We start from the raw sequence: 21821 nt of genomic DNA on the forward strand, positions 1-21821 counted from the left end.
TTGTCATTTAACCTGGAATTCCCTTTCTTTTATTCTTCATCTCTGATTTCCGTTTTCATGTTAGGTTTCATCTGTTCGAAACTTTCATATTCAGTTTTCTCAATTTTTATTACTTTTGTTCATAGTACTATGCAATTTTATTCTGTAATATTTTCTTGACATAATTTTTGTTATCTAGTATGATAATCTTGGATTTTAAGTTCTGTTAAGACTGATTCTTCTGAAGTGATCCCTTTCATTCAGTCATTCAACAAATATCAAATGCCCTGTTACATGCCTTGAACTATTCTAAGTGTCATTTTGCTAAGTATTTGGGATATAATAGTGAAACAAAAAATTGCTCTGCCAAGTTGCTGATAACAGCCAGCAGGATATTGGACGTATGTTAGGCAGACAGCCTGTACTTGTAAATTAAATTTTTGTTTGCTTTTATTATATATAGATGTAAATAATTTCTATAGTAATATTAGTTGGACTTACATGATTTTTAGCGTTGAGTGAGACCCTAACTCATTTGTCACATGATATATAGCTCTTAGCACAGAAGTAAAAGACACTATACCCATAGTACTGCTACTGCCTTTAGTACAGCTCTTCCTTTCCTGATCTTAGCTGTCCTAGTGCTGCTGGCTTATCCCTCATCCATTCTTGACATGCTATTCAGAGCGATTTTTCTTAAATAACGATCTGATGATACTACCTTTAGTGGGTTTTCTATAGCCTTCAGATTAAATTCTTTTGTTTTGATGGCTCACCAGACTGAGTTCATTGGGTTTTGACTTGGGCTTTACCTTCCAAAATGTCCTTTCACAGCTTTTTTTTTCCCCTTAATTTCTCTCTCTCTCTCTTTCTCATTTTGCTGTGTTCTCAGAATCTTGTGCCTATCACTTGGTATCATAATGATGCATTTACTCTCCTGGTTCCCTGGCTGCTTATTGGTGGCAGGAACTGTGTTATTTCTCCCTATTGTGTGTGAGTGATCTAATGATCATCAAATTCGTTGCTCATCAAATGTTAATCAAATGCACTGAATTGATTTAGTGGAAAAAACATTAGGTTGGAAATTAAGGGTCTGGGTTTTGGACAAGTCTATAACTTTGATCTTAGTTGTTTGAACCCTGATTTCCTCATTTGTAAATTGTTCAGTGATGGTTTGTTTAAGTGCTTAAAATGTGAATTTTATGTTTTGTGTAAATCTAGGTTGAAATAAAACTAATACCTTTAAATTATTTGAGTGTCCTTAAGTCTATCTCAAAATGTTTAGCTATCACTAAAATGTAAACAGTCAAGAGACCAAAAAATAGGAAGGTCATTAGATAATGTGGGCACTCCAGTCTATTGGCAGGGCCACCAAATTTGGGGTGTTCAGATTGGTTGGGGGCCAGCAGCACAGGCTCTAAAAGAATTCACCTCAGGCAGAGCAGTGGGCAGGACAGCAGAGCAGAGACTGTCTGCAACTAGGCTGTGGTGAGGGGCAGCATTTATTGGGTAAACTAAGGAAGTATGAGGGCATGGAATTTTCTGCTCTTTTGGTAATCTTGGGAACTGTGGTTGGTTGTAATTGGTCAATTAGGCGTTGCAGTTATTTTGAGATGGGTGCTTAATGAGCTTGTTCACATTCAGCTCCATGGTCCGAAATGATTGTTCTTCTAGAGACTTAAAGGCAAATAACTGTCTTGCTCTTCATGGCCTCAAGTTAATTGATATGGAAAGGTTGAAACCTAAGTTGCCCTAATGTTTCACCTTTCTTGGGTGCTTAAGAGCTATTTCCTAGGGGCACCTGGGTGGCTCAGTGGGTTAAAGCCTCTGCCCTCGGCTCAGGTCACGATGAGCCCTGCATCGGGCTCTCTGCTCAGCAAGGAGCCTGCTTCCTCCTCTCTCTGCCTGCCTCTCTACCTTCTTGTGATCTCTGTCAAATAAATAAACAAGATGTTTAAAAAAAAAAAAAAAGAACTATTTCCTAAATGACTTTTCCCAGTTCTAGTTATCAAGATAATCAGGGCCTGGGGCAGTGAATTTAGACTGAAACCATCTTTTTGGTCAAGTTATTATTTTGATACATTAATAAAAGCATTAAGGCTACTTGAATCACTGATCCATATGGCTGTGTTTGAGTCTTCAGCCATGATGGACTTTGTAACCTCACTACATCTCTGCAGTTTTAATAGTTTTCTGTTCTGGAATATATGGTTGTTTATGGTCAGATTTATTTCATCATTCTCACTAATTAAAAATGAGAAATATTTGGGGCACCTGGGTGGCTCAGTTGGTTAAGTGGCTATCTTTAGCTCAGGTCATGATCCCAGGGTCCTAGGAGCAGTACAGGGAGGGAAAGGAAGAAGCAGGCTCCCCACTGAGCAGGATGCCCAATGTGGGCTCTATCCCAGGACTCTGGGATCATGACCTGAGCTGAAGACAGACACTTCACTGACTGAGCCAGCCACCCAGGCACCCGATAACCGCTGTAATTTAAAGGTTCGTTATATCTGGTATGGGTCATTGTAAAAACCTAGTTGATGCTCCTAATTTTAATCAAACCATTTGCTGATTTTTGTTTTTTACCTTCATGTGATTTACATCTTCCATACTGTGTCTGTCAGTGGTATGCTTGGTGATTGGGAATAAGAGGAGAGAGTTGAACAAAATCTCTTTTCTTCCCCAGTTCATCACATTCCATCATATATATATTTTTCATATTGGTCTTTCTGAAATGCTATTTAATGCCTGTAACATTTATTAGATATGACTAAGATATGATTTCTGCTATTAAGGAGCTTACACTCTAATAAACTGGTGTATATGTTGGTGAGAGATTATACAAAATGACCTTGAAGATTCTGTGATACTATCACTTATTGCTTTAAAGACTAGACTGAGTTTTGTCCACAAAACTTTCCTGACTAAAAACATATTTTCTGCTTTTACGTATATAATCTCAAATAGACCAACCTTCTGACATACTCGTTAATATATTTCTTGGCCTTGTTCTGCCTGAGAGAGTTCTTTGTAATGGCATTCATTGTATGGAGATTGCAGAACTTCTATCACAAACTACACAGAAAATAGGATAGTAAATTCAAGTGATAGGAAATGTGAAAGTAGAAAGGTAAAAATGTAACCTTTGATGTTAGGTGAATATAAAAGTGGTCTGAACTTTAACCCAGTTGGTAGAATTTAAGGCAGTAAAATATCCACAGTAAAAACCAGGGTTGAGGCAGGTTTCAGAAGCATTTTAAAAGCAGTCCTGTTTAAGAGCCATTTTTACATTTTTTTTGGAGAACTATCTGTTCATGTTTTTTCCTCATTTTTTAATTAGGCATTTGGTTTTTTAGTACAGTAGTTACCCGCCATCCCCCTCCCCCAGCCTACCATCCTGGGTTTTCCTTTCCATGGTTTCAGTTACCTGCTGTCAACCATGGTCTGGAAGCAGATGGTTCTCCTTCTGACATACCAACAGAAGGTCAGTAGTAACCTAATACTGTATCACAATGCCTGGGACATTCATCTCATTTCATCTAATCACGTAGGATAACTATAGAATAATAAGATATCTTCTGACAGAAAACACATTCATTTAACTTATGTTACAGTATGTCATTTTAATTGTTCTTTTTTGTTATTAACAATTCTTAATCTCTTATTGAACCTAATTTATAAATTAAACTTTATTGTAGGTATGTATGTATAGAAAAAAACACTGTGTGTGAGAAAATGTTCAACATCATTCAGCATGAGGGAAATACAAATCAAAATCAAAATGAGATACCACCTTGCGCCAGTCACAATAGTTAAAATTAACAAGTCAGGAAACAACAGACGTTGGTGAGGATGTGGAAGGATTCCCCATTTACACTGTTGGTGGGAATGTAAGCTGGTGCACACACTGTGGAAAACAGTATGGAGGTTCCTCAGAAAGTTGAAAATAGAGCTGCCGTACGACCCAGCAATCACACTACTGGATATTTACCCCAAAGATACAAATGTAGTGATCCGAAGGAGCATGTACACCCCAGTGTTTATAGCAGCAATGTCCACAGTAGCCAAACTATGGAAAGAGCCCAGATGTACATCAACAGATGAATGGTTAAAGAAGATGTAACATATACGTACAATGGAATACTACTCAGCCTTCAAAAAAAATCAGATCTTGCCATTTGCAATGACGTGGATGGAACTAGAGGGTATTATGCTAAGCGAAATACATCAGCCAGAAAGACAATTACATGATCTCACTCGTGGAATTTAAGAAAAAACAGCAGCATAGGGGAAGAGAAGAAAAATAAAGACAAAATTAGAGAGGGAGACAAACCATAAGAGACTTAATCATAGGAAACAAACTGAGGGTTGCTGGAGGGGAGGGTGGTGGACATTAAGGAGGACATGTGATGTGATGAGCACTGGGTGTTATATAAGACCGATGACTCACTAAACTACCTCTGAAACCAAGACTACATTATATATTAATTAAGTTTAATTTTTTTTAAAAGAAAAAGCTTAAAGGAAAAAAAATTGTGTATATAGGATTTGATACTATCCAAGGTTTTAGATATTCAAAGGGGGTCTTGGAACATCTGCAGAATGGGGGGTGGGTGGGTCGGAGTGGGAGGGGGGACTACTGTAGTTGATTCATGAGAACTCTATTTATAATATAAGGAAGTAATCCCTTAGTGATGTGAGTTACAAATGCCTTTCCCAGTTAGTCATTTGACATGATACTGTTCTCTATTACAGAAATTTGATTTTTTTAATTAATAAAGCAGTTTTTGGTTCACAGCAAAATTAATAGAAAGTACAAGAGAGTTCCTGTATACCCTTTCCTTGTACATGTTTAACCATCCCCCACCATGATTTCCCCCCATCACTGGTTCACTCCACAATAGTACATTTATTACAGTGATGAACAGTCAGTCAAACAGTTTGTTATAATTAATGAAGTGTGATTTTTTTCAACTTACTTGGTTTTTTTATTACTTAGGAGACTTGTCATTTTATGATATTTATTCTCTGTCTTGAAATTTAAAAAGTTGTCTTATAGAATTAAAACAAAGACTTTAAAAGAGTTATCCTACAATAGTAGTAATAACAGTGACATTAACAACAAAAAGTACTAATACATATTGAGTTTACTCTGTGTTAGGCATAATCCCTAACCACGTTAGGTAGGTTGAATTAGTAGCTTTATTTTATAGGAGACATAATAGAAGTACAAAATGTTTAAGTAACTTGTGAAAAGTCATGCAAGTCGTAGATAGCTGATTTTTCCCAGGCAGCTTGGGTCTAGAATCCGTGTTCTTAAGCCTGTATACTGTACTGCTTCTTTTTAAACACTTTTATATTTTCTATGGACTTTTTTGGTTTAATAGGTTTGAGGTAGGAATTCAACTTTATTTTTGGACTGCTTGGATAGAGGGAAGAGCTAGCAAAGAGGAGTATGAAGAATTGTTTGTCATGCTGTGAGTAAAGTAAGGCATGTTGTAGATGTTGTGGGATACTGCTGTGATTTAAAATAAGGAAAAGTAATTTTGCAAGATAAAGTGATCTTGATGGTAGATGTTTCAGTGGAATGGGCTGAAGCACAAGTCAAATAGGAACTGTGTGGGGGCATAAGAACATAGAAATAGTGAAAACAAGTCTTTTGTCAAGTAGCTGTGAGTATGAAGGAAGAGGGCTATAGAATGAGGGAAAATTATTGTTTTATTGCAGAAAGATGAGAGAGACATACAGATGCTACAATGCTGGTAGGAAGGATTCAGATACAGAAGAGATTAAAGAAAATATATTAAGTAAACTATTCAGTAATTGAGGTTCCTGAAAATCAAGAGGATAGACTCTGAAGCACAGATGCAGAGATTTGTATAGAAGATGTTCCATTATTTCTAGAGGGTGCAGGAAAAGATGGGTGCAGATACAAGTGATTGTGAGCTTGTTGGTAGCAAGTGAAAGTTCCCATTTGATGGTGTTTCTTTTCTTTCTTTCTTTCTTTCATTGATTTATTTGAGAGTGGGGTGGGAGGATCAGAGGGGAAGAGAGAATCTTGGATAGACTCCCTGCTCAGCAGGGAGCCCCACCTGGGGCTCGATCTCACAACCTTGAGATCATGACCTGAGACGAAATCAAGAGTCTGATGCTTCCCTGACTGAACCACCCATGTGCACCAGTGATACATACTTTCTTTGTGAAGTTCAAGATGTCCTCTACTGAGTGGAGAGTTAGAAGATTGAGGGAGATTGGAGGTATAAGGAGTGGGCAGAAGGTTTTGAGTTACTTAGTTGAGAACAGGCAGGGATTAATGAAAGTAAACTAAGGAGGATTTTGTACATTGTTGAAGGCCTATCCATTAGAAGTTGGTGATGACATCATGAGTGAATTTTTTTTTTTTCCTAGTGACTTTCAGGCCGATTCTGTCATCATATTTACTATAGTTAATGTTCTTTAATCATTTGCTTATTCATTTAATTGTCAGTACCAACTTAGAAGTAAAAGGTAGGGCATACTCCTTTTAAAGCTTGCCAAACTAGTGTTTTAAATGTGTTGAATAGAGTAAGTTTGGAGAAAGATGAAAACAGTCACTACTTTTCACTTCATTTTGATACCCTTAAATAATGGAGAAAAGTTTCTTGGAAATTAATTTTAAATGTGCATGCTAACTCATTTAACTTGTATTAACATAGATGTTATCCTTGGGTAATTGTACAGGATTATGAGATTAGATGTCTTGAGTTTAAACATGTGGTCTTGAATGTTTAAATGCCAGAATAATATGTATTTTATTAGTAAACTCATGTTTTTTTAAGGTATAATTTTCAGAATGTATAGAAAGGTTTCCACCACTGTCGTCAAATTTAAATTCATTCTTTGTTAAACTTGTTTTGTTTGTTTGTTTTATACAGGGTGTGATAGGTATACAGCTGGTCGTTACCATGGTGATGGCCAGTGTCATGCAGAAGATTATACCTCACTATTCTCTTGCCCGGTGGCTACTCTGTAATGGCAGGTAAGGCAAAGATAGGCTGATTGTGTCACTTTCAAATCTCAGGCTGATTGACTTGCCAGAAGTAAGTTCAATTAAGTATGAATTCCTATTTTTTTAAAAACATGACAAAAGGAACGTTATGAGAATAATTTAGCTTCCTTCTTTTTCTTACTTGAGATATTGATACTTTATTTTTTTAGTGTAGAGGTAATTGGATCATGGTGAAGAATTCACTCCTTCCTCCTGTCCACTTTTGTCTATGGCCAATGAAAATACCAAATAACTTTTCTGTAGTTTACCTTCTTAAAACATTGGCCAGCAGGAGGATGAGACTATAAATTGAAGTGTTTAAGTATTTTCACTGTTGCTGGAAAAAATGACCAAGAGTATGTGTTCTACTATTGGTGACTCAGTTGAGACTTTATTATAAGAATTAGGGATTCTTTGTTCTGCTGCAAAGAATTTTAAACTTTAACTTGACAAGGAGAGAGCAAAGTTACTTTTTATGGTTTTAATTGTGTCTACTGCACTATAAGCTTACTACTATTCCCAGTCCCTCCACAAAGGAACTAAGTTTCCTTGCTGATATTTGTACAATAAAATAATAAAATTGAAAGTAAAGATGTTGAATTTAGGGGCTTTGACATAAATGCAGGAAAATTGCATATAGAACTACTTGTCAAAATCCTATGCAATAATGAAAGGGAAGTTGCAGATTTGGTACCATGTCTATAGTTTTATTCTAATTATTCATCCCAGTAAATAACCAAATTCTGTTTACTAATTGTAGGTCCATTTTCTTTTGTTTAGACCTTTCGGACTTAGAAAACAATGGATAGCTCTTATTCTCCTAATGATTTCATACACTGCAAGACAAATAATAAGCCTTTATTATTAGTTCAAGGCCATTCTATCCACAAAGCTTAATTTTCCATTAAAATTTGTTTTCTAATTTAGTATTCTTTATGCTTCATACTTTTTTCATATTGTTTAAATATAGAAAAATATTATTTGGACTGCTTAAATTTTTTTTGACCACTAATACACACACACACACACACACAGAATAAGAAAAAATAGCTGCTTAAAAACATCTTCTATTAGCAAAATAAATAATGACTAAAGTTTCAGTGAAGGTGAAAGCCTCTATCAAGAGTTATAATTATAAGAGAAAAATCAGTCACCTACAACTAGTTTTTAACTGTGTACTCCTATGCCCTATATGTAGTCTTGTTTACTTTTTTGCTGATTAAATAAATCATGAAAAGATAAATATCAGCCAGGCAAATTATCATTCATTCTACATAAATGGAATCTGAATTAATGAACTAGATAAAAAATGTGTTAAGGTAATAACTTGTTTTCTACCAAGATTTCATGTTTATAGACTCTATGATGAGTCTCCAGTGAGACTTCCATATCTCTTACTGGCTCTAAAGATCTGGGCAGACTTGTTTTAATTTCCATTTTCTTACATTATCTGCTTTCCATTTGTTTATAAAACTTAAATTCACCAGTAAAAACTAAAACGGCAGAGATTGAAAACTGAATTCTTTTCTCTTTGATAATATTGGAATTACATATTATAATTAAGATCTTTACTTTTTTGATAAGACTGTTTAGTAAATATACATACTACTAATTTGAGGGGGTGTTCAGCCCTAAATATAAACATGAATTTGGTAATTTTTTTTGATCCTGATTTGTTTTTGTGAACAAATTAACTTTAGTGTTAATTAGTGCTGTTTCTAATTCCAAATCAGGTTCTAGGGATAGCAATCAGGATTTTCTAGTAATAGTTAACTTTTCTGCCATAATTAATTTCATTTTTTGTTTTTGTTTTTGTTTTTGTTTTTTTAAGATCATCTGTCTTTCTTTAATGTTAATCCTGAAATTTTTAGGTCATGAAATCAAATTGCTATATGTTGTTGCCAGCCTGTTGAATATGATCATTGATTTTATCCTTTTGGCATAATTATTGTTCTATCACCCTTTTATGTTACAAAATTATACTGTTTTAATATTAATAAAATGTAAAATGCCTTCTAAATTGCTCTTGTGAAAATATTGATCAGAAATGACCACTTGCGTTTTAAATCATATGATGCTGTTGAGTTTAAGAAAGAGAAAGATCTGAGGGCATTCTTCATCGTCTGTAAAATGTCTAAAGGAATTTAAAGGGCGAGGCTCATGGCTTGGGAGTGACTATATTGAATGGAACTATTGAATAGGACTATTCAAGTGAATAGACGTGTAGATTCCATGATAGCTTAATCATGAGTATGACAGAAGAGACATGTTTTTAAGTTCTGTTTCTATTGTCCTAATATTTGTTCCACTAGTATCCCATCTTCATATTGTAAATAAATATTTTTCTTAAAAGTTATGGCTTGTCTTTTTGTGTCACAACTTTATGTCCATGTCTCTCATCAGTCTGTGTCTTTTTGGAATGGAAGGTTTAAAGTGCCATTGGATTTTATTATGTTTACTTAATGAGTAAGCCTCCCACCATTTACTTGAAGAAGTCATACTTTGAAGGAATAAACAGTTTTGCTTTAATATTAGCAGCTTGTTTATTTATTTTTTATTTATTTATTTTTTAAAAAGATTTTATTTATTTATTTGATAGAGACACAGCGAGAAAGGGAATATAAGCAGAGGGAGTGGGAGAGGGGGAAGCAGGCTCTCCACTGAGTGGGGAGCCCGATGCGGGGCTCGATCCCAGGACCCTGGAATCAAGACCTGAGCTGAAGGCAGATGCCCAGTGACTGAGCCATCCAGGCACCCCAGCAGCTTGTTGATTTTTAATATAAAAAAATCAACTAGTTTCCTAGCTCTTATTAAGTAATATATATTGCTATTAGTGTTGTATATCTCTAGTTTTTTTTTAAACTAGTTTTTAATGTGGCTTAGTTAATATTGCTTTTACACTATTATAAAACTTAATACTGATAAAAATTTTTATGTCTGTTATCCCATTTGGATCTGTACACTGAACTAGATAGGAGAGGGGATGTGTTCGGGATATGTTAAGGCCTCAGAAACCTCAGTGTCTGAATTTAGTTTCTCATTCCATTTGCCCAGGTGGGAATCAGGGTCAGATGGGAGATTCAGGAAGGGATTGGGCAGCTCTTCAGGTAGATTCTTCATGAAATGATATTTTAAGGATTCAGCTGTTCTTAAAGTGGTGACTTAGGGAGTCTATGCTTTTTCAGACTTGTTGGCTCTTTTGTTCTTCCTGCTACCTTGGAATCTTGTGTTACAGATGCTGTGTCACTTGGCAGCTAAAGGAAGTAGACTGTGGATCTTTCAGGTGATTCAAGGGGCCAAGCTTAGAAATCGATCTATCAGTTCTGCCTACATTGCATAGACTGGGGCCCTGTGACTCCAGGCCACAGTGCAAGGGAATCTGGGAATTCAGTTGTCATTGTACCTAGGAAGTAAAAGCAAGATTGCTGTCTGGTCCTTCTCTGCTGCAGGTGGTGTGTTTATAGATGAGAAAACAAGGTGTTTTTTTTTTTTTTTTTTTTAAGATTTTATTTATTTATTTGACAGAGATCACAGGTAGGTAGAGAGGCAGAGAGAAAGGGGGAAGCAGGCTCTCCACTGAGGGGCTCAATCCCAGGACCCTGGGATCATGACCTGAGCTGAAGGCAGACATTTAACTTACTGAATCCCCAGGCGTCCCTCTACTGGGCATTTTTATTTATTTATTTTATTAAAGGTTTTTGGTTTTTAAGATTTTTTATTTATTTCACAGAGATCACATAAGTAGGCAGAGAGGCAGGCAGAGAGAAGAAGGGAAGCAGGCTCCCTGCTGAGCAGAGAGGCAAGGAGGGGCTCAATCCCAGGACCCTGGGATCATGACCTGAGCCAAAGGCAGAGGCTTTAACCCACTGAGCCACCCAGACGCCCCGAGAAAACAAGTTTTAACTTTACTCGTATTCGTGAGTAAATGAAACAGATCTAGGCTTCTTATCATGAAGTTCAGTTCACAGTGTAGTATTTATTTAACGTATGGCTGCTCATCAACTGTCCTGGAACTGACGTACTTAAACAGAGTTTGGAATTTGGTGGTGGTGAACTTTTCTACAATTACTGTGACTTCTTTTGGCAGTTAACAGAGTAATTTATTTAAGATTTTTTTTTTTCTACCTCTGTTCCTAGTGGTACTTAGCCGTGTATAAGCTGTCCTTCAGGTTATATGTAGTTGGTGTATAATTTGTCTTTGCTTATTGTATTCTGGCTTTTCTATGACTGCATAGCCACCTTTTATTTTGAATGAAAAGGCACCTCAACATTGAGTTTGATGACCACAGATGTGCTTAGTGTGAAGTTGAATTTTTAAAAAATCATCTGTTCAAATTATACTTCTCACCTCACTATTTGAAATTAAAGTTATACCACATTACGAAATAATAAATATTTTGTATTCCATTCTTCCAATTTTCTTTACTAGAAAAATATTTTTCTTCTCAAAAATGTTCTTAGTTCTCCTTTTTTACATGCCTTTTTATGTGACTGTCAGAGTTCATTGATGGGATTCTGCTTTAACAAGAATTTAGGTAACAAAAATCTCTTCTTCTGTAACCTGTGAGCATCTATTACTAACCTTGAAAATCAACTGTGAGGAGTCTGCTGCTCTCACTGTTCCATTCCTCCCTCTTTCCCCAAAGGGAGGAAAAACCATGGGGAGTTGGTTTCTTTGTACCTTTAGTGTAAACTGCTGTCCCTAACATAAAGAACACTTCTAACAGTTGCTCAGATCATCCAGAGATTTTTTTTTTTTATCATGTCCAGCATACCACTGTATAGTAGCCAAAGAATTCTCTACTTTCTATTGTAATTAAAGTTCCTTTTTGTTTTGAAGTTTGCTTGGCCCCTCTTTTCATGGAGAGGTAAGTGATAGGTTACATTCTTTGTACATTTGAATAGTGGGTTTTGCATGAAGAAGTAGGATTTTGCTTTTTTTTTTCTTTTTTCTCCCCTGTACTAGCTTCTTTGCTGACCTGCTTTCCATTTCATTGATTGTTTAGCTTAAACCTGCATTCTTCTTTACCCCTTTATCTCCCGAGGCTCTCACTTTGATCTGCTACTTCTTATCATATGTTCCTCACTGGAAACATGTTATGGTTGGATTTATTCTGATTTTGTCTCATCCTATATTGAGTAAATGGCGTGCAACACCTTCATATTCAGTTGCTCTAATTCTTTTTGCCTGTCTCTTTTTGCATGTTGCCTGATCCAAGAATCTGCAAGTTCCCTTTGGTGAGAGAAACCTACTATTCAAATGCACAGTAGGTGGGACCTAAGACCCAAGGGAAAGTTTAAATTGTCAGCTACCACCCTTACGGAATGCCTGAGTCCTTGCTCTCCTTGCCTTTAGTCCTCTTAACTTCCATCTAGTTCCAGAATGCCATGCTGTTCTAGTAAAGCTTCCAGTAAATAACGAGAGTGTGTATGTATACTGATATTTTAGTTACATGTGCTGAAAGGTTTCTAGGTTTTAAGTGGTATTTGTTTTCTCTAATTTTTTTTTCACTTGTTATAATTACTGAGACTTAGAATGAAGATTGAGAATATCTATAGTTCATTGAACACTATTACATCAAAAACTCGTGATGTACTATATGCTAGCTAACTGAAATAACAAAAAAGTAAAAAATAAAAAAAATAATAAAAAAAGGAAGTATCTATAGTGACATGTTTTGAAATAGTTTTGTATAATTAATTATGTATTAAGATCTTTTTAGCTTGCTCTCAGTACTAAGCTTTTCTCTACTTGTTCATGTTTAGATTTCCATTGTAAATTTCTGAAATTTTTACTTTTGAAAAATTTTAAAGTGGTTTGCTTTAAATGACATTTTTAATTTGATTTATTTATTTTTTTTTTGAAGAGTCTGGATCAATGCATTCTGTATTTTCTGATACCTATATTTTCAGTGCTATTGAACTTTAGTAAGAAAAGTTATAGTCTGATGGTATTTTATGTAAGAGGCTTATATAAGAAAAGTAGTAAAAAATTATTTCAGTGATTTAGTGAAGTGGAACATCAGGTTGGCTTTATTATCTGAGACACTGCTGACAGTTTGAACATAGGTGAACAAAGCCACTGAATAGCCCGGTATATGTCATAAAATACCCTGATATTAATGCATTTAACTTAAATATAAGAAGTTCAGTTTTTTAGTGAGATCCTCTTAATACTTTTTTTTTTTTTAGATTTTTTTTTTAAAGATTTAATTTATTTATTTGACAGAGAGAGATCACAAGTAGGCAGAGAGACAGGTAGAGAGAGAGAGAGAGAGAGAGGAGGAAGCAGGCTCCCTGCTGAGCAGAGAGCCCAATGCGGGACTCGATCCCAGGACCCTGAGATCATGACCTGAGCCGAAGGCAGCGGCTTAACCCACTGAGCCACCCAGGCGCCCCTCTTAATACTTTTTATTTAAAATTTTTTTTTCTCTATTTCAAACAATATATGCCTGTGATACAGAAAAAGATAATAAATTGATGAGAAGGAAAAATAAGAGGTAATGAACTATAGTCTCATCAGCTAAAGATAATCACTGTGTACATTTTGTTGTATTTCCTTCTAATCTTTTCTGTTCATAGGTTGTAATGTTCTGTTCATGGTTGTAATGATATTGTATGTGCAATTTTGTAACATTAACACAAAACATGTTTCTCTAATTGTATTTTTGTAACCATTCTTATTAACTGCTACATAGAATCTAAAGCTAATTAGCTTTCATATGTCTTCCAAGCCCATATTAGAAAGGCATGGTGCAGCAGTTATAAGCACGTTGCAAGTTATTTTGCTGAAATAGACATACCAAATAGCAAAAGGAAAGGCTAAAAACTGAGACCAGAGCTTAAAGTGTCTAGAACATGGGAAGCACATGGTATGGAATCCAGCTATGTATGAAGCACTGTCTGTTAAAGAAAACTGTGCAACTGTACTTCTAAGTTTTACTTTGAACTTTGAGACCTTAGCTATTCCATGCTGCCTGCCAGTCTTTGTCTGCTCCACGTCTCAGGCAGCTTTCAACTCTAAACCTTTCTCCTCAAATTCTGTGTATGCCTGCCTCAGGCTCAGCTCTTGAAACCGGAGCCCCACAATCATTTTCTCACCACCAAACCCACAGCCCTAGTTACATGTGCAACCCATCTTTATTTTAAAAAAAAAAAAAGTTTGTAAATTTTAATTTTGGCTTGAGGAGGTGGTATCCTGTCTCTCAGGGCCCAGTTACTGCATTTGTGCACTATCCCTCTTTTCCTCTAACTTTCACGTACTGCTTCCTTTCTTCCTTGTCATTAATTGCTTCACTTCCTTTGGATTATTCCTGCACACACACACACACACACACATACACATAATTTTTTTTTTAAGATCTCTTATTAAAAGTAACAATATATAAAGAAGAGTCATAGGCCTGCCTCCCTTCTGCCTTAAAACAAGAAGCCCCTTCCATGTCCATTTCTTAGTTTTGGCCTATTTCCCTTTTTTCTATATAGCAACATTTGTCACATGAATTGTCTTCATGAACTCTACTTTTCACTTCCCTTTTTTTTTTTTTTTGAAGATTTTATTTATTTGAGATAGAGCGAGCACAAGTTGGGGTGGGAGGCAGAGGGAGAGGGAGAAGCAGGCTGTCCAATGAGCAGGGAGCTTGATGCAGGACTTGATCCCAGGACCCTGGGATCATGACCTGAGCTAAAGGCAGCTGCTTAACCGACAAAGCTGCCCAGGTGCCTCTACTTTTCACTTCCTTATTAACTGTTAGACTTCTGCCATGTTTTATTTTCCCCTTAGGTGATGTTATTGATTCCATAAATACCACAATTACCTAATGACCCTAAGTTATCTCTGAGCTCTAGATTCCAATAAATAGTTGTCCTCTTGATGTTTTCACATGATGTCTCATAGATACTTAACAACTCAGCATATTTAAATTAGTGGTTCTTCCTATTCTGCTCCATCTCAGAATATGTACTACCATCTTCTTCAAATCAAAAGGGTAGATACCCTTCATTCTTTTTTTCCCTACTTCCTCCTTTTAGTCCATTAGCAAGACCTGTTGACTCAATGTCCAAAATATATATCTTTCTCTTCCATGCTTCTGATTCACAGAGTAGCAAAGAGATCTAAAAGGCAGATAAAGTTATTGCTCTCTCCTGTTTTGAGACCATTATTTTAACATAAAATCTAAACTCCATACTGTGACAGAGGAGGCTTGGCATGATCTGTTACTTTTTATCTCTTCAGCCTCCCTCATACATTTCTCTTTGCATGTGCTACAACTGCCTTTTTGGCCTTTTGGTTACTGCAGTGTTCTGTGTTCTTTCATGCCTTTGTGCTTTTGGACATGCTCTTCTCTGCCTGGAATGCTGTTCCCCTCCATTCTTCTCAACCTTTAGGTTGCTGGGTAAATGTCATCTCAGAGGGATTTTCCTAACCTACAGTTTAAGTCTTGTCTCTCATTTTCACCATTTGTTTGGTTCTTTTGTGTAGTTTCCAATTTTGTGTAGTATCCAAATTTGTGATTCTTTTTTTTTGGTCATTTTTTAATTGGTTAAATTTTGTCCCAGCTAGAATATAAGTATCAAGAAAGCAGGGACTTTGGCTTTATTGTATGTGATTAAATCTCCATTGCCCTGCAGAGTACTTGGCTCTAAGGGACTCCGTAAGTGTGTGGAGAATGAATGGATGGATGAATGGTACATGAGTAGCAGACGAGAAGTGGCCCTAAGAGCACCTAGCATCCTTAGGTTCCAGCTTTGAACAGTAATTATTACTGATGTAGATGACCTGAGTTTCCCAATAAAAAGTATAATAAGTGCAATCCATTTTAGAAAAATGGATTTACAAAAATGAGATTAAACAAGTTTGAGTATATTTAAAAAGAAAATGAGTCCTAAAAAATGAAGAATCTTAAAATTTTCATTATCGTAGTGTTCTAAAAGTAACTTAAGTTTTCCTATACTAAGAGTTCCTTCATTGATTAGCAATAATTAGTAATTTCTCAGAGCTAAATGACTAATTTTAATCTTTGTGAGTTATTGCATAATTGGTCTTCTAAATGTTATGCACTCAATCTTTTTATTCATGGAATCTGTATTTGCAGTCTGCGTACTTGCTGAAGTTCATTTGTAACCCCCAAATTCATACTTGTGCTTTCAAGGTCATTCAAAGACATATCCAGAGTGGCAAAAAATTTGAGTGGCCCAGTGCCCATGTTCCCAGCTGAGGCCTTGTTTTACCTTTCATATCGTAAACAAGTGTGCTTTTCATGGTCTGTTTAGTATCATGTTGTTCACATTTTAGCTTTTTGTTGATTTTACCATTTAAAATGGCCTCCAAGCATGGTGCTGAAGGGCTTTCTAGTGTTCCTAAGCACAAGAAAGCTTTGCCTTATTGAGAAAATTTGCTAGAAATACTCACAGAACTCAGGAAAATACTATGTTTAAGATTACAGTTGTTAAGTAAGCTTTATTTAGGCATGAGTTATAGTGCTGTTGGCTGTGAATTAAATGTTTAATGAATCAACAGTAAAAATTAAATAAGGTGCCTTTAAACATAAACACACATAAAACAAGGTTTTGTATTGATTGATGAAAATGTTGTGACCAGAGGCTTGCAGGAACCTAACCCTGTATTTCCCCTAGGAGCAATGTTCAGTGTTCGCGGCGACTTTATAGAACATAACTACCGCGAATAACAAGAATCGACTGTAAGTTAAAATTCTGGACTTAAATGGAAATTTCAGGAAGTGCCTCTTCACCCATGTTAATTAGTTTAGAGACTTTTTGGTTGGGATAAATATTTTATTTTAAAACCTTTCAACTATGAGGAGAACTGAATTCATTTGGTTCGGTGATCCTCTTTGAGCACTTACTATATGCCAGTAACTGTACTAGTTTTGAAGCATACAGAAACAAGTCATAAAATCTTTCCTCCAAGAATCTTTCAGTTAGGGGAATATTTCATTTTAATCCAACTGGTCTGATACCAACTGCAGTTTAATTTTGACACTACCTGGAGTTAACATAGACTCCATTGGTTAAAGACAAAATTCTCTGTAAGAATGCCAAGGCTTCAAATGCCAGCTGAAAGTTCTTGGAATCTCCAGGTCACCCATACTTCTGAAAACTGGCTACTGGCTACAAATTGGGGCATTTCTATGACACCCCTCATGTTCAGTAATTTCCTAGAACAATTAGAACTCAGGAAAGTTCTATACTTACAATTACAGTTTTATTATAAAGATGATAGAGGAATAGGTTTGGGAGGAAGTGCAGTTTCCATGGCCTCTCTGTGAAGTCAGGGCATGTCACCCTCCAAGCACATTAGTGTTTTGGCCAGCAAGGATGCTCCTTGAGATTTTACGGAATTTCATTACATAGGTATGATTGAATCTAATCTCTAGCCCCCATCTCTGCAGATCAGGTGTCTAAACATCCCAGTTCTAATCACATGTTGCTATTTCTGGTGACCAGCCACCATTCTGAAGCTATTTGGAGGTCCACTAGGAGCTCCGTTGTTAACGTAATAAAGACAACCCCTCTCACTCAGGAAATTCCAAAGGCTTTTAAAGCTCTTTGCCAAGAACTGGGGACAATTACCAGATATATTTATTTTTTATACTACAGGACAACTTGCCTTACAAATAGTAGAAGGTAAATTAGGTGTTCGCCAGATGGGAGCATAGATGTTTATGAGCAGATAGAAGAATATGTGCAGAAACATCAAGGGGTGAACAAATTTGTGGAATAAAATGTTATTTAGTTAGCTGGCATGTCATGTTTAAAAAGGTAGTTGTTGAAATTGAGTCCGGTAAAGTAGGTAGTCCGATCATGAAAGTCTGTGGAAACAGGTCACAAATCCTGTGCATATTTGGGCCTTACAATGTGTGTTCTAACTTCAGTGGGAAATTTCAAACATGTGCAAAGAGTAGACAATAATACAGTGAATATATAATGAAAACAATGATCTATGTACCTATCACAATTAACACCTGGTGGTCAACTTGTTTCATCTGTGTTCCCCTTCATCTCTCCTTTACCCAACATATTATTTTGTAGCAAATATTATTTCATTCATAGATATTTCTGTGTATATCTTTATGTGAGCTTTTAAAAATAACTATAATCCTATTTTTACAGCTAAAATTTTTCACAGTAATTTCCTAACATCATCAGATATCCAGTCATTTTGCAAATTGCCAATTTTCAAAAACAGCAGATCAGTTGCTAGCATTTTTTAATTGAGATACTTTATTTTAAAAATTTAGATTTTGTAATTGAAAAATTGGAAGTTTAGCAATACTAGGGATATGTTTCTCCTTTATAAAAACAGGGCCTTGATCAAAGTCTTTGCCTAGCTGTCTCCTCACTGCTTTACCTTGTGAAGACTCTTGGAAAGGATTCCAATAGGTGCTTACCTTGATAAGATTTGCATTATGGAAAGATAACTAAAGTTGGGATCAGAATGCATTTGTTGGGGGGAAGAAAAAAGAATGTATTTAGGAGAGTGTGCAGGGAAGACAAGGACTACAGTTAAAGAACAGAATTAATGATAATATGTGGAGAGGGCACATTGAAAATTAAACTTGAATATCAAGTTGAGGTAGTTGGTAGATAGGAAATTCAGGTGAGGCAGGAAATTGAAAATGAGCAAGTGAGTGCTTGGGAGAGAATAAGTGATTTTTTTGGGTGTTTTGATGGTGTGGTGAAGGTAAATACACCCAGTTAATTGGAGCCCTAACTTTAAGGGTTTTATAAATATGATTTACTCTTATTTTTGTATACATAAAGTGTGAGAATTCTCCAACTAAATTAAAGGAGGGGAGGACAGGAAAGGAAAGCAAAGACTACTTTTATTTTGAGGACATTCAGAGAACTCTTTTTAAGTCAACTCTCAATTCCTTCTGTGTAAATGAAGGATGGGTTCATGCCAGCTTGCCTGCAGAGTTCAGTCCATTTACTTTTAATTTACTTTTAATAGTAGGCCTGTATAGCCTTACTATATATTAATAATTGTCAGTTATAAGAAATATACTTATAAACAGCATTGCAGGGTCTGGCATCTAGTAAGTGCTTGGTAAGTGCTGGATTTGAATCAAAAGCCTTTTAAGGCATGAGCAGTAGTATCTTAATTCAGATTAGAGTTTTTCACCTGATATTTCCCTTCAGTATCTTCACAAATAGGAAACTCAATAAATATTTGTACAATAAATGAATAATTCTGGTGATCTTAATTCCTTTATTTAAAGGGATTCTTTTTTCCTTAGTTTGAGATGGTATCAACATCCTACAGAAGAAGAATTAAGAATTCTTGCAGGGAAGCAGCAAAAAGGGAAAAGCAGAAAAGATAGGTAAGTTACATTGTTGAGCTTATAAAGTGTTAAGTATTTGACACAATTTATGTAAATCTATCTTGTACATTGGTTAAAGGAACTTTTACTAATAATGCTAAGAGCGTTTGATAAATTGGAGATTAAAACCCGTGATCTAAAATAGTTTTGAATTACCTTTTAAGAAAACCCAGTATTTAGTAATTTAATATATGAGCACAGAAGTGATTATTTTACTTAAGAATGGTTAATTTTATTCTTTGTATATAAATTATGAAAACAGTATAGCCATCATATTAGAACTTGGTGGGGGTTGACTGGGGAGAAAACCAGAGCTCATCTTTTTACCCTGTAACTCATTTACCTGTTGATTTGGGTTCTTCCCCAGGTTTTGCTGTCATTCAATATTATGAGATGGGGCAAATTTATGTGCTTTTGACTTCTTTTTATTTTTTCAAATAGAAAGGGTAGACAGAGTAACTTTGTAGGTACCATTCAGTTGCTGCAAATTATATTGGCATTTAAACCTTTATGAAGAGAACTGCCTGCTAATAAACTTCATTGAATAGACCACAGCAGTCTTATCTGTTGAAATGGAAGGACGAAACAGTAATTTTGAAGGATCTTTCCAGCTTTGAAATTTTTATCTCTATTTGAATTGAATTCTCAAGTAAAGTACATGATAATTAGCCTCTCTATATGGGCCTTAGTGTCCTTAGCTGGGGAGGACTTCTTAGGACCCGAAACTATGATTCTGATATATTACAAAATGTCAGTGACAAAAAAATAGTCACCACATTTCTCATGTGTATCATAAAAATAATATTAACCTGGGCTAATACATTTGTAAGTGCTAAATTTTTTTTTAAATTTTAAACATTTTTAAAACGTGATTCTTTGGCATGAAATTGGAAATTTTAAAAAGACTTTTTTGATCTTGCTACCATTCTCTTTTACACTTATCATTGCAAATATACCTTGAAGATCATTGGAATATTAAATGTAAGCCCTCCTTCTCTTTTTATTTTGAAAAGGCTTTACATGTACAAAAAGATGCCAAAATGGCACTGTCTTATTCCTGGTAGCAATAATTACTGTTTGGTTTATTGACATGAATTGATATTTTTACTGAGTTTTTTCCAGAGTAAATGAAAATTGTTTCTTGGTATTGTGATTAATGCTTTTGAAACGTAGTTTATTACTTTTTATATATATGTGATTGTCTTTTAAAAATTAAATTTAGGAATGATGCACGGGCACCTGAAGAACTCTTTTATTTCCCCCATTCGTGATTCAGTAAAAGCAACTCCAGATGAGCCTTTCACCTTACTGAATTTCTTACACACATAAATCTTAATATATTTCTTCAACTCTGACTTGTTTATAGCTACAGGTCTCTTTATACGTATGTGCGGACATAGATAATTTCAAAGAGAAATGCATTTTTGTTTCATTGGCTTTTGTTCTTGCACCTAAGAAATAGTTAAATTGTTTTGAAGTGAAATACTAGAAAAGATGCCAGTTCCTTGCCCTTGCTTTCTTAAGTGAATTTCATGTCACAGAGGAGCCACTTTATCCTCTTTAAGGTATTCTGAGGTTTTCTTCCATATGTTTAAATATTGCGTGATAATGGTGTTTCTTTAATTTTTTATTTGCTTTTACTCTTGTACCTAAAGGAGAAGACTTAGTTGTCTTAAAATCTACACAGGGGAGTAGGAGAAATAGGGTGAAGTGCTAAGCTAATAATTAAGATTTTTTCACTAATTTAGGTAACTCTTTTTCCTGGTAATCTGCATACTCATAATAATTTACATCCACATTTTGTAGTCTTCCCTTTAAAAACTACCTCTATTGTACCTCCTTTTTGATGAAATATTAAAAATTCTGCTTCTTTTATATGGTGAAATTTAATACCCCATTTCTGATTAGTTGATACAAGCGCTTTAATAACAGTATAGGTAACTTGCTTTTTGTGTCACTTGTCTGATTTTTATAGGAAATATAATGGTCACATTGAAAGTAAGCCACTGACCATTCCAAAGGATATTGATCTCCATCTAGAAACAAAGTCAGTTACAGAAGTGGATACTTTAGGTAAGGGAAATCTTGGTAAAGTGTTCTGTAAATCTCAGTTTTCTACTATGCTAGTGAAAGTACTTTCATTTTATCTATTTTTTGTTTGGTTTTTAATCATTAAGTCCATTTTACGGAATATGAAATCTTTTTCAGAACTTAGAAGCTCAAAATGACTTCATTAGAATTGAATTTCTTTTTCAATTCACTTAACCTGTACTAAGAATTATTTTTCCCATTTTTCAGAAAGGCTGACTTACATGTTTGTTATGCACTTTCTGTTTTATGTCGAAATCACAGTGACTTTTCAGCATTTTGAATTCTAGACTTCTTGCCATAAGTGCCATTCTGCTCCTTTTATGGTGTGGCTTGCACAAATGCTTTTGTGTGTTTGTTTTTAATTACCTGAACTTTTATGCTCA

At 35.3% G+C, this 21821-nt stretch overlaps 1 protein-coding gene across 4 annotated transcripts in view; it reads left to right on the forward strand.

Annotated features, from left to right (window-relative positions):
* The window catches only part of TMEM161B (transmembrane protein 161B), a 69249-nt gene that overhangs the window by 14508 nt on the left and 32920 nt on the right, over positions 1-21821 (forward strand). For 2 of the 4 annotated variants that reach the window (XM_032335799.1, XM_032335798.1), the window contains exons 2-4: positions 6891-6994; positions 19264-19347; positions 21323-21420. In XM_032335799.1, coding sequence (XP_032191690.1) covers positions 6891-6994; positions 19264-19347; positions 21323-21420 — 286 coding nt within the window. The remainder of the gene's footprint in view (positions 1-6890; positions 6995-19263; positions 19348-21322; positions 21421-21821) is intronic. The other 2 variants (XM_032335801.1, XM_032335800.1) reach the window with 2 other exon arrangements.

This window comes from Mustela erminea, chromosome 3 (genome assembly GCF_009829155.1).
Source record: "Mustela erminea isolate mMusErm1 chromosome 3, mMusErm1.Pri, whole genome shotgun sequence".
NCBI lineage: Eukaryota > Metazoa > Chordata > Mammalia > Carnivora > Mustelidae > Mustela > Mustela erminea.